General features: G+C 40.6%; 1 protein-coding gene across 1 annotated transcript in view; it reads right to left on the bottom strand.

Annotated features, from left to right (window-relative positions):
• Positions 1-14,053, bottom strand: part of hcn2b (hyperpolarization activated cyclic nucleotide-gated potassium channel 2b) — a 43,376-nt gene extending 29,323 nt beyond the window's left edge. The window contains exons 1-3 of the mRNA XM_015006469.2: positions 12,016-14,053; positions 8,767-9,190; positions 2,153-2,314 (exon numbers count right to left, since the gene is read on the bottom strand). Of these exons, the coding sequence (XP_014861955.2) occupies positions 2,153-2,314; positions 8,767-9,190; positions 12,016-12,869 (1,440 nt within the window). The 5' untranslated portion in view covers positions 12,870-14,053. The remainder of the gene's footprint in view (positions 1-2,152; positions 2,315-8,766; positions 9,191-12,015) is intronic.
• Between the last annotated feature and the right edge of the window lie 251 nt (positions 14,054-14,304).

The raw sequence follows: 14,304 nt of genomic DNA, 5'->3' as shown, positions 1-14,304 counted from the left end.
AAGGAAACACGGGTTTGAGCCCAGCAAATGTCCAGCAGAGGCAGGCAGACGATCGGCCTGAGGTGAACCATGAGGACCACAGGGAGACGGGAGGAGGGAGTAGAAAACCGCTGATGATTTTTCCAACACTGAATTCTGTTACATAAAGTCCCAATAAAAACCTTGATGTTTGAAGTCATAAAATGTGGGGGGGAAAAAAGTTTCAGTGGTTATAAGTATTTTTGTAAGGAACTACATGCGCTGCTGCAGATAAAGTGTTTGCACCATTTAGTGACATTTGGCACGCAAATGTCACAGAGCCGTGTGGAAGTTGACCCTTCTCTGACACCGGGAAACCGCCACATCGGCAAAACATAATACTGAAACTGGAGTTGAATACCAATCGGTATCGAGTACGAACACAGCCACATGAACAGAGACGGCGTCGTCAGATTCTAAAGCACGAGGCTTGTAAAAGGACAACCCAGGGAAGAAGAAAGTGGCATGAAATCTATTCTGAATTTGGTTTTCCAGACAAACCAAGAGCCCAGAGTTGACAATCTGACAAAGGTATTGTACAGAGTTGGAAGCAATGTACTCTGTTCTGCCATACACATGGAGGAGAAAAAAAAAACAGATGGATTGACAGAGATGCAATGATGATATTCCTCAAGGTCAGCGAGCGAGCATGCAGACACATCACAGGGAGTCTCTCATTTTCTTTGGCGCAAACTGTGGTAACACACCTATCCAAATAAGCATGTTTATGTCATAAGATTAAGCAACCTGACTGTGTTGAATCTATGTGCCAAAATAAGGAGACTGTGAATTAGCAAATAGGACGTTTGGATAGCAGAGTCAGGCAGCTGTGAAAATAGTCTGGATCTGAAAAAAGCTACAGAAGGGCAATTATTCTATTCTAGATGATGCTCAAAGTAACTATTTCCAGTTACAGCCCTGAGATTTTTCTCCTTTGATCATTTATTTCCAATGTGTGCTGCTCTTTGCCATTAATATGATCTTAACTAAAGTTTTTCCAAGGTTTTCCCTGTGTCTGGTCATCACTTCTGACCGATTCCCTGCCCCTTGTAGAAAAACAAAATAATTCCCACAGCATAATGCTGACGTTGCCTGTATTCATGTTGATAATGAAACAGTTGAACCAAGTTATTAATTCGTGGGGTGCACTGGATTTTACCGAGAAGAAATATCAGGCTTGTACTGTCTCAACTCTAAAGGTGTAATGATTTCTATTTTCTGCCTGCGTAGCTTTTTCGTTACATGATAAACTCTCCGAATGCTACAAACCCACGGGTACGCCATGCAGGTGTACGGGTTCGCACGTCCCGACTTTAAGCTGGCCTCCAGCCAGGTCAGCCATCAGCTTCCAATCTGCTACCTCCGAGGCAGAATGACAAATCTGATAGAGTGCTGTTTAAGTCACAAATGTTAAAGTCAAAAACAACTCCGGAGGGTTTGCAGTTTTTGCACTCTCGTTTGCATTTGCATCAACATTTGCAATTCGTGTGTTTCTCTGTGTCCAGTGGCTCGTGAGGTGAAGCAGGACACATGGGGGAGTCTACGGTGACGTTCTGCTGGTTGACCGGAGCTTATTTGGTTTTTGATGAAACGGACAAAAACAGAAATGAACTATGAAGATAAGAAATGTCAACTGAGAAATTGCCTGTTCAAGAGATGAATTAGTGCCACTAACTCTCATATTAATATTTTTAATAATGTTTTTCATCAGTTACAGCTCTAGCTAATAGCTTTTCAAGTAACCAAAAAGTTTATCTATCTATCTCTGTGTAATAATTCTGAAGGAAAGCCTTGTGGGGACATGGCCAAACAGACAGCTTCAAAAAAAGCTCTTCTTCAGCATCTCCTCTCCTCCATGTTTTTTTTAGCGAGAGCAGTCCTGCGCACACACACGTGTGTGTGTGTGTGTGTGTGTGTGTGTGTGCGTGCGTGCGTGCGTGTGTGTGTGTGTGAAAGCTCCTCTTTGGGTGAAACTCATTTTCCTAATCTGACTGCATTTAACTCTCCACTTTGCTCCAGCGGAGAATGCGTTCCATGTTTTGATTGTCGCTGATTTGTTGCCAGGCATTTGTCGTCTGCAATTTCCGGCACGAGCTCATTAAGAAGCGCCATAGAAACAAGGCGCACTGCTCACCACCATCTTGTTCAGTGACACCCAGCAGTCAGACGGGAAGTCCTGCAGCATGGGAACGAGGAACTGCAGACAGCCGTCCCAGTGGCACAGCAGCAGCATCATCCCGATCAGGTTGAATATTCTCATCACAGCACTGGCCAGGTCATAGGTCATGTGGAAGATCTGTCAGCGGGAGCAGAGACGGGAAGAGAGGTTACACAACCAGAGAGCTGGGAGGGACGAAGCGGCGCTATACGTGTGATTTGAATTAACAATCATTGTTTAAACAGGCACAGTCACAGCTCGGCGAATGGCAAACACAGCCGGATCTGTTTTGACCGCCCGTCCAGAACGGTGCAACACATTCATCGGCAACAGATTTCCGAGCTTTGTTTTGGAAGATGTGGCTTTTATTTGACCAGTCTACTCTACAGACTAGGTCTTCATTAACCGGAAAGCTTTGCGCGACAGCAGCTCATTATGAAGCAATAAGGGGAAAACAAGTGAAATATAAGCTGAGGTACACTAATGAATTGCCTTTGACTCATAGAAAAGTTTTGAATGCTCTTCATGTCAAACAAATCACATGCAAAAATCTGTGGCTGATGACTTAGACCACCGGAGTCCAACTAATATTGGCTGGCCAGCTGCTGCTGACACAAAAATAAGATGCAAAATTGATGAATTGTGTCTTGTTTATAGATTTTGTCAGCCAAAGGTACAATTCAAAATAACAATAGAGTTTATGACAATGTGCCAACAATGTCTGGAAAAGTTTGATTGAGGTATTTTACATGTCTGAATAAAGATGACGAAATATCTGTCTTTATTCTTTCTTTCTCACTTTTTTTACTTTCTTCCATCCATCCATCCATCCATCCATCCATCCATCCATCCATCCATCCATCCATCCATCCATCCATCCATCCATCCATCCATCCATCCATCCATCCATCCATCCATCCATCCATCCATCCATCCATCCATCAGTGGAGGACTATCCATTTAAACATGTGTAATAACAGAGAAAAATAAAAGCAAACAATTATTTGTTGGAAACCAGATAATAGAGTTGCATCAATTCTAGTGCAAAGTTGATTTTACACATTACCATAAGATCTAGGCTAATAAGAACGTGCTTTAAACAAACAAATGCGTATCTAGTACTTATTTCTACATGTCACATTTAACATGGCGCACTCATCTGCGAATAGGGAGAGTAGCTTCAGCCGTGGCGGGGCGGAGACGTGTATTCAAAGGTCTAATACAACAGGTTTAGAGCCAGGTCGCAGGTGAAAAGTTGTGAACGTTCAAGGAAGAAATTTTGATTGAAATGAACATCTGGGGCGATTTGCTGGTGTTGCTTCTCTGCTTAAGGTAAGAGTCTGGTCTCAGCCTGGTCAACACTAATCACTGCAGCCTCCTTGGCAGTCAGCCAGGCTGGGTTGCCACTGCGTGCGAGGGGAGGCGGGGTGATGGGGGGTAATTTTACAAGGTGTGAAATCCTTATTTAACTGGGCCAACTGGAGGCGTCACTAAATCATAAGTAAAAGTGTATTTGCCCAAAAGGGACAGGAGAAGTGTCCAACAGGCAAGCGAAGTAGGCCAGACACTGCATGTCTGCTTTCTAAGTTTATATATTTATGTGTGGCAGAGAGCCCCGGCTCTGAGGGCCCAGCTGATGGCTTCTTGTTCCGGAGCATGCTAATCTCTCGCAAGATACACGTCAAATAGGCCGAAAGTGTCTGGAGATGTAAACGATCAGGCACTGTCAGGAATTTTACAGCGTGGGAGCAGCGAGGTCGGGAGATTTTGTCATTCCTCCAGTCGCATCAGAGACCCTGCCGAGGTCGCTGGAACATTAAAAACAAAAATCATATTGTTCTCCACTTGCGATATGCATGTTGTGACGTTCAGAGGTTTACACAGACCTATCTTGGGAAGGATCTTAGCTGCTAATGAAGCACTGGAGTCTTTTTTTTTTTTTTGCAGGAAGGAACAATAATACAAAACACATTCTCTGCAACTACTAAAAATAAGTGCACAGGTTTGATTTTATTGTGAATTTACTCCTATCCACATAGGCTGGAAATTATACTCATGGGCTCAAATATATACATAAAATCCACTGGTTTTTGAATAAATGGCCTCCGGGAACCTGCACTAAAACCACATGCTTTGTGTTGCCGTCAACAGGGATAATTCTGGTTTCCTTATTTGTAAATACGTAGAAATTGTGAAGTTTATTCATAACTGGTTGGTTTACTGAAAGAGAGGCAACTTTTAAACATAGTTTATAAAATTTGAGTAGAGTTAAATTTAGGACATACCCAGAAATTTCATGCAAGCCTTCTTTATCACAACTGAGACCAGTTTTTGATGCGTGTTTGGCTTCAGCTAACAACCTAAGCTGTCGGCCCCAGAAGGATTTCTTAAGATGTTCAAGAGCAAACTGGGGACTCCCTAGACATAAGCCATGGACTTTAAGATAATTCAGTGCCACTGGGCCTTATTACATGTTAGGGGTTAATCAGAAGAACTAAACTTTGCAAATACTGAGCTTATTTCTTGTGAAGACATGAGGATTGTTTGTAGGGATCAATATGACACTTTGAAACCTAGGGCTACGGTGGTGGTAGCATCATGCTGAGGGTCTGTTTGACTGCAAGAAGGACTGGTGCACTGCACAAAATTGATGGCACAATAAAGATAGAGGATTACCACTAAATTATTTGACACAAACACAAAACCTGATCTTAAAAGGCATGCCAATCTTTACGTAGGTCTCTTTATCAGGAGACCATAACATAAAAAAGTGTGAGATTTATCACTAAACTGCACACGTCTTCTGGGTTTAATTGTATTTTCAAATGTATTGTTACTTATTGATCCTTTCATAAGACTAACAATAGAGAAAATAGCAATTCTGACAATGCTGCCAGTTTTGAGGTCTCAAACACTTACCGTTTTCTAGATAAATCTAAATTCTTATCATAAAACACATTTGTTTTATGATAAGTAACATAAAAGGTTACCATCTCTACAACTGAGTGTTCAAACAGGATGAATGATCCAAAACAGATCTCAAACCTACAGAAAATTTGGATCTGAACCAAAAAAAAAACAACCAATTTACATGAACTATACCGTAGTTCATGCAAGGAGTTCATAGGAGGAGTGACTAAATATCTAGTATGAATTGGTATTGATTTCTACAAAATTAAATAAATAATTTCAAGTACAGGATTTTTTTTATATATAGTCATGCCCAAGTAAAGTGCATTGTAAGTTTGGCTCCAAAGTAATGCAGGCTTCTCTTACCAGATCAGCAGAATAAAAGATTTAAATAAGAAACGCTTTAAGATTCTGCAAATATCTCCAATGAACAAAGTTCTTCTTCCATTCTTTAATCTGTTGTACTCATAAATACTGCATAATGCACCACCAAAGCCAGTGCTTTTTCTCCCTTTTGTTTCGTATGCGTTTGAAAAATGTCCATTAACTTGATGGCTTGGGTCGGTTAAGGATGAGCAAGATGGACAAGATGTGGAGCTCACCCTTTGATTAGGCGCCGTTCACATTGTGATTAATGAGTCTCCAGGACTAATACTCATCCTGACACCATAACAGCGCCTGGCTATGTGTCAATGTCACACCACAATCTGGGTCATAGCACATCACCGTGATCACAACCGGAAGGAGGAATATATATATAAAAAATAATCCATTCCTTTATACTGTGTGAATGCTGGCTGTGGACTCAGGCTCTCATTAACCTGAAAACAAAACAGCAGCATCATGTGGCTCCTGCATCAGGAAATGACCCCCTATGTTCTCACTGATGCTCATGACTTCCTTAGTGCTGGTTCAAATTTCTAACAAGGTAAAAAAAAAAAAGAAAAAAAAAAGCCTTCTGTTTGAGTCCTCACCTGGAAAAGGTTATTGAAATCATTACAACACACAGGTGATCTTCTAGAGAGCACCACCTGCAGAGAAGTAAGCTGAGCAGAGAGGAGGGGGTCTAAAGTCTGGATCGAGCTGAGCAGAGCTGAGCTCGGCTGAACTAAGCAGTTCAGGCCAGAGCCATTATTTTTGCTGCTGCGTTTGAATCGGTAATTGTGCCTCTCACTGAACTTAAATTACCACTCTGTAATCAGAGGAGCAGCGGCTTCTTCAGAGCAAGAGCACACACACACACACACACACGCACACGCACACACCCCCATACACGCATACACACACACACACACACACACACACGCACATACACACCCATACACGTCGGATGGTAGATGTTTGGTTTGTCAGACTGATCTGTTTGTGTGCAAATTAATAAAAGCACATGCAGCCAGTAAACCAGGCAGTAACTGTTGTTTGTGCAGCCATGATGGAGCATATGACGAACGATAATGCATCTGTCTATTGATGAAGCTTATTTTCTCTGCAAAATGATGAGTCATCCATAAGCTGCTTTTATTTTGCTTTCTTGTGTTATTTTAAGATTTTCTTGTACATTTTTCTAAATTTTTTAGGCCATTTTAAGCTGAATGTAAACAAACTCAAAGGTTGAACCAGTGTTAAATCAAAATAAAATAACTTCTCAAAAAGAAAAAAAAATGTTAGCAAAGACGGAGCAGCTGAAGGTTAATGGATCTTGTCGGTCTTGTGTTAGATGCTGTTGATCTGCTTGGACTTTTATTACAGGCCTGACTCATTTCTGTTTGTCCTCCACTTATCCAGTTTAACTGGACAAGTTTCACAATAAATAGAAATATGCTAAGTGTTTAATAAATAAGAACAAATGAGAGAACTGAAGAGAAACTAAAGCAACTTGATTTAACAGGGAATAAATGAAGAGAAGCAGAAGTTGGAAATAAATTATTATTATTATTATTATTATTATTATTATTATTATTATTATTATTATTATTATTATTATTATTATTATTATTTAAATTTTCATCAGAACTCTTGCAAGATTTTGGGTCAACTCAAGGATGTTCACTAATACTTTTTAGACTTCCTGATTGTTATTTTAAGAGCCTACCCTTAAAATAACAATAATTCTAATTTTAGCAATATTTCTGAGATGAAAAATGAAAGTCCTGGAAACCAGTTTATTACAGGGCTTAAATGACACACCCTAGTCAGAAATAACATTGATCTTTTTTACCTTTTACCAGAGCCCCATTTAATGCTGTAAGAAGTAAGTGACTGACAAAAGACAGAATTTCAGAAATTAGACATATATATATATATATATATATATATATATATATATATATATATATATATATATATATATATATATATATATATATATATATATATATGGAAACTTCCAACCCTTTCTTACAAACAGTGACCAGCTTTTTGCATGTTTCCTTGGTGATAAATCATTGTACTAATATTTAGCCATCATGCTAATCTTTAGCTATTTTCACAAATTCCAATCAGATTGAACTTGGGTTTCTGTTTGGGCCATTTCAAAACATTAATATCATTTCCACTCAGACCCAACATGTTGGTGAAATTAAACAATTTTTGAAAATCTGTTTTAGATCAAGCTAATACATGGGGAACGAAGAATTCTGGGCATTATTAGATGCATCTTGTTTTTTTTTGTTGTTCTTTTTGCTCTCGTTCAGTTAGTCTTTAAGCTCCTTCTCATGCCTTGTTTGTCATGTCTCATAAAACTGTAAAGATAAAATCTGTGTTAAGAGAAACGAAAAAAAAAAATGCAGTTAATTTCACCGAAATGTTTGTTCACGTTCCCACGACGCTGCCTTTTCACTTTCCTACCGACAAGCATATACTACGCTTTAATTAACTGCATCAGTAAACTGGGTTACAGTGATCTATAATCCAGCCACCGGGTTTACTGTGATACCGCATTGTAAAACCTCATTTATCCACCTGTAGGAAAGCTATTATGAACGGATGCACGGTCGAGATATGCGAAACACAATTACTTGTTTAATCGCATGAGCTGCTGCAGAGAAATCCAATTTTTCATCATTAGTTTAAGCATGGTCGGAACGCATTCGCTTTTGGGAGAGGCCGATACCTCTTTATTATGATTATGTGGATTAAACTGAACATTTCTCGCGGCTTCCGACGTGAGAGCGATGAGCGCCTGTGCTGTAAAGCGAAAGTGGCGGAGGGACGGAGGTTGAAAAATGTCCGATTATGTGAAAACTTTGCCACATCCTGCACATACTGACGTTGTCTGCACAGGCAGAACGTGGGATAGAAAAGTTGAAGACAAGTCACTCGTTCTGTTTGGATTTTGGTGTGAAAACCTTAACAAAGAAATACAAGAGAAGACTTGCAAAATTTGGGCATATTTCTAAAATCAGAACTTGTTTGTTTATTCCCACTTTAAAAAAAAAGTTTCAATTTCAAAGTTGTTTACTCCTACAACTGATAAACTAAACTTATTTTGTAATTTGAATTATAACACTTAAACAAACAAAGCACTTTTCTAGCTGAAATCTGTATTTTGTTGCAGTTAGATACTAAAGTGAAACAAAACCCCGGTGCTTTTCGTCAGTGACTGTTTACCCACTGGTGATGGGTACCAAACCATCTTCCTTTTCCTGCACTTAAAGGACAAAACGTGAACATTAGCGTACCTCCTCCCACTGGTGGATGTAACGGATGAGTCTGGACAGCCTGAGGAGGCGCAGCAGGCTGAGGATCTTTGTGAACCGGACGATGCGCAGCGCCCGGGCCGTCTTGTACACCTCCGAGTCGATGCCCTTCTCCACAATGAGGAAGATATAATCCACAGGTATGGAGGAAACAAAGTCCACGATGAACCAGCTCTTCAGGTACTTCTTCTTGATCTTCTTGGGATCCAGGATGATCTCAGTGTTGTCTTCGAACACGATGCCCGTCCTGAAGTTGAGCACCAGGTCCATGAGGAAGAAGGTGTCCGAGACCACGTTGAAGATGATCCAGGGCGTTGTCGTCTCGTCTTTGAAGAAGGTAATCCCGACCGGGATGATGATCAGGTTGCCGACCATGAACATCAGCATGGTAAAGTCCCAATAGAACCTGAGCAGAAGATGATTAAAGTAAAGACTTGTCCGTGCCGGGTCCAATGCTGAAGCTTTCAACATGATACGTTATGAATACGTATTTCTGTGTTTGCTCTGACTTAAGGTCATCTACAGCAGCTACCAGAATTGGTGGTGAAGATCCTTCAAATATATCCGTCTTTAATCGCAGTAGCTTAAAAATCTGTTAGATGTTGCTTTGATTTCAGTATATTTATTCTGTGGCGGAAATAAAATCAGTATTTAGAAATAACCGTCTTTGTTTGGCCTCCCAATAAAATATATGCAACTGAAGAATATGTTTGAGTCTTTTGTTTTCACTTGAATAAGACACTTGAGTTATGACAGCATGAGACACAGAGGCCTGTTTCTCTAAGACCCCTTAAAAAGGGAAGAGACAAAATAAAATGAATATGAAATTTTTAATTGGTGATATTGATTACGATTAACTTTGCTTTTCTTGTTTTGTTTTTGTTTTTTAAATCTTGTTACTTTGCCATTACATCAGGTGTGAGAAATAAGGTTAGTTGGGAGACCAACAGTAGTGAATAGTGAGCAGGAAGGTAACAGAAGTGAAAGAAACCTTCAAAGTTTATTGTTACTGCTGCAAAAAAAAGTGTCACCTTGGGAACACAAAGTGGCCATAAAACTTGTAGATGTGACACGGCAGGCCTTTTTTTTTGACAGGCATGGTATTAAAAAGCTTTTTCTGTCAAGGCATTGCGATAAATAAGTGGAAGTTGCCAAACAACTCTGGGACTGTAACTGGCATAGTTTGCTTTCATCAGATAGAACTAAGGATAATCTTAAGATTATTTCTCAAAGTCCCAACGAATGCTGTTAGAGGGTGTTGCATCATGAACTCATTGGAAAACAGGAACTTTTTCTTTAAAAATCTCAGTCAATGTTAATATAGTTTACAGCTACAGATAAAGTTTTGTATTTATACACCGGTGTGCCACTTGGCCAGGCATCCCCAGCGAAAAAGATTTTATCTCATGAAACTTCCTGGTAAAATAATGGATAAATAAATAATATAAAACATGCAGTGACAGTGATTTTGTAAAACATCAACAACAACGACAAAAAAAAAACTCATAAAGTGGACTTTTTTATATATTCTAAAGGAAGGTATTCAAATTACAAGTCCACCTTTTCTTAAACGCTTCAGTGTTATGAAGATGAATTTTATTTTAAGGATGTTTACACATGTTTATTGTGGCTGTCAATAAGAATTAAGGGCACAGTAAAATCTGAACTGTCTAGACACAGTGCTGCTATTAGCACACTGATATCACATGCCTGCAAAGATGCTGTTCAGGCCCCAGCAGCATTCTTAACTTTTACTGGAACAGCATGAAGCAAATCACCCTTGATGGGGACATACTTAGAAAACAGTGCTGACATTTACAACAGAGATATAAGCTGATAGAGATTACTTTAATTTTCTCACTTTATTCATTTTTTACCATTTTCACGACCAACGTTTGATTCAGAAATCATTGAAAAGTTTGTTTTATTTTACTAGATCAATTCGAAAAGTGCAACTTATTTATTGTGTAGTTTCCTTACATGCAGAGTGATAACCTTTACGCATGTATTTCTATCAGTTTTTTATGGTTATAGCTTATTGCTATTGAAAACCCAATATTTCAGTTGTCTCAGCATTTTAATGTTTCATAAAATGTTTATTGACTTATAACTTACGACTATGTTTATGTTCTATTGACTCAATACTCAACTGTGGCTCTTTTTGTATTACTGCATCAGTGCAGCATGGCATGGTTAGCCATGCGTTTATGACAGCCGTCGGCCATTTTGCATTGCTGGCTCTGGTGTGCACTCCATAGATTCTGTATTGGGTTTATATCAGGTGAGTTCAGCATAGTCATCAAATCAGGTATTGATACTTGGTAGTCCTGTTGGAAAATGAAACCAGCATCTCCATCAAGGATGCCAGCAGAGGGAAACAGTCCTCTAAAATTTCTGGGCCGTTTCTCACACCCAATGAGGTTGTTGTTATTCTAGTTGCTTGTCACCTTCTGGTGCCACACCGTTTCCTTTTACTAAACATTCCAATATTGGAGACAATATATGAATGTTGTCTTCTATTTTCTAATACTGAAGACAGCAGGTTTTTATGTCGCCTTCACTATAGTAAGCTAACAGGTAGCTTAGTATTTAAGCTAACTACCTGTTAGCAGTTAGCTTAATTAGGAGGTAGCTTTTATGGCTAAAGCTGTCAATGACTTGTTTCCTGGACAAGTGAGAAGTTGGCATTCTCCGTCCTGATAGTGGCTCATAACCTGACTATAACAAAACTTCTTTATGTTAATCAAAAATTACTTAATCAATATTAGACATGTCTACGTTCTAACAATTAAATAAACACGATAGCTTGAACTATCCATGGTGCTGAAATCGACTTTTTCTACATATTCAGAAGAAACTTGTACAAAACTGACATGGCTTGCCTGAGCCCAGATGATTAAAAAGCACTGGTGTGAACGCAGCATTTTATCAAATGGACGATGAAAACAGCGGCCTCAATAAATCTCAATATGTGTCCATTCAAATGGGAAAGATAAAAAGAACTGAGTATGCTTAATGATAAATAATTATTTTTGCGTGTACTTTAAAAAAAAGGGGGGGTGTTTAGGCTACATTTGATATGTTTGGTCATGTGTATAATTTTTAGTCTATCGAACATCATTTGCTGACATCAGAAATCGTTGCCTTTTTTTTTTAAATTATTATTATTTTACTTCCATTCACATACAGTAAAACTTTATGTTCTCGAACCCATTGCAGACCGCCCCGTACCTGAAGTCGCTGTATGGATGGATAATCCAGTTCCCCGCAGACTTTACGCGCTCCTGCTCCTTCTCCACCGCCTTCTGGCTCCCGAACATGCGCAGGGAGAATTTGTTAACTCCAGGCTGGAGCATGGAGCTGAACTGCCGCTGCATGTACGTCTGGTTCCCCCTTGTGTCCCCATCGTCCGGAACTATCTGAGAACTGTCCTCCGCTTTAGAGAAAGTGACAGAGTTTCTTGACTCCACGCCCGGCGGCATCTGACCTTTACTAGTCGTGGCGTTGGAGAAGGAAACTCTGGAGTCCTTCTTCTCCGTCGCTGCGCTGGTCTTGACCTCAGTCCCGACGGGCCCCTGAATTAGGGACCCCACGGAAGTGACAGAGGCGTCCATCCCCCCGGACTGCCCCTTTCCGTCCTCATTCTCTACGGCTCCATCCGCCTGCTTCTCTTGTCTGGAGATGAGAGAAGACAGGCTCCCTGAACTGGTCGGGTCCCTTCTACAGTCTCCGTTCTTGTTGCATATCATTCCGACGGGCCCCGCTCCTGTCACGCTTGCCTCCGAAACTGTGTCCCCTCTGTGGTGCTCTGACGCGGAGCCGCCCCGGCCACCAGCAGCCTCCCCGGGGCATAACAAAGCGGAGTCGGCGCTGTCAGCGGTGCCCAGAGGTTCCTTAAAGGAGTCCTCGTCCTGCAGGAGCCACAGCTCGTTGTTGTTGCTGGAGCTTTTGCGCGCAGCCCCGCCTCCAAGCGTGAATCTCTTCATCTCGGTCCCCCAGCCGCTCCCATCATCCGCGCATCCGCTCAATCTGGCAGATACTGGAGGCGCCAGAGGCTGCTGGAATCTGGGCTCCTCCTCGTCCATCACACCGGCAGGAGGAGACTCCCTTTATACCTTGAACCTGGAGAGAGGAGGAGGAGCAGCAGCAGCAGCAGCTCTTCACTTTCCATTCACATCACTTCAGGGAGAGGAGCGGCGTGGCGTTACTATGGCTGCACATTGTCAGCTGTTCTATTGTATGTCTGCAATAAAGACCGAAAGATGATGACATGACGGTCAGCCTTGGGAAACAAACACACGAAGGTAGCTTCTGCAAAAAAAAAAAAAAAAAGCCCTCAAAAACAACAACAACAACAACAACAACAACAACAACAAAAACAACTAACCACACCCAGGCGCCATCACACCGAAAGAAGGGAGGGCAACTCCAAAAATAAATGAAAGGCAGTAGTAACTTAACATTAAATACCAAGTTATCTTCTCTGTAGGTTTTGGTAAAGGAGGATAAAGGTGACAAAAAAGGTTCAAAAACAAAGTTCTGCTTATTTTACTGTTAGTTTGAGAAACTACGACATTAGATCAATATATACATCCAGGCTGTCTAAACTATACAGTTAACCAGAAGGAGAGCAACAACCGCGTCTGCCTGTTGCCGTTTCCAGGCTGATCAAAGCAGAGATGCTGCAGCGGTCCAATGGCTCCACCGTGTGGACAAACCTGGAAATCGCACAATCGAGCTTACATACATCTATATTACCAACATGTACTTGGAAAGCTTTGATAAATTACTTTGACAAAAAAAAAACGTGAAAAGCAAAAAGATCAAACCAACAAATTATCAAACATTTAGCTGTTTCAAGAAGAGACGTAAAGGGCAATTCAAAGTGCATAAGGAAGTCAAGAAAGTGCCTGTCTAATATAATAAAATGAATTCAGCTGAGGTATAGGATGCCCCCAGCAACGTGCAACAATTAATGTTTTTGTCTGTACAGCGAGTGAGGTGGAGACCTTTGGACGGTCAGCGTCCAAAGGTCAAAGTCTTTAAAAAAGGAGGTGCTGACGCTAAGAAATCCAAAGGTTGATTTTAATATTTAACTGCTGAAAGTGAACGCCACCATAAGCCGGGAGTTATGCTGACAAGAGCGTCCTGAGAACTGGTACTGTAAAGCTCCATTTTAGAAACAACATACAGCAGCATTTATTTCTTCTGTCTTCTTCTCAAACAACAGATCTTCATGCATTTCATCAGATTTAAAATTTGCCTCAAAAATGTCACACCGCAGACAGCAGCAAAACAAAGAGCTCTCTCTGATGCACAGCAAAGTGCTTGAGATCAAAGAAGATTCCTGCCATACTTTCTTGGCTGCCATTCATTCAGCATCCTACCTTTGATGAATTATGGCTTAACCAACGTGGACATGAGAGAGACAACTGCTGTGTGATGCGTGAGAGACTTCAGAGGTCTGTTTGCCAAACAGATGTGAGACTTCTCTTAAGCTATATAGTGGGTTATTATAGT

The sequence above is a fragment of the Poecilia mexicana genome, unplaced genomic scaffold, assembly GCF_051168715.1.
Source record: "Poecilia mexicana isolate PSO_F unplaced genomic scaffold, ASM5116871v1 scaffold_4, whole genome shotgun sequence".
In the NCBI taxonomy this organism is placed as follows: domain Eukaryota; kingdom Metazoa; phylum Chordata; class Actinopteri; order Cyprinodontiformes; family Poeciliidae; genus Poecilia; species Poecilia mexicana.
The sequence above is the reverse complement of the archived record's forward strand: the minus strand, read 5'-3'. Positions and strand labels throughout refer to the sequence as shown.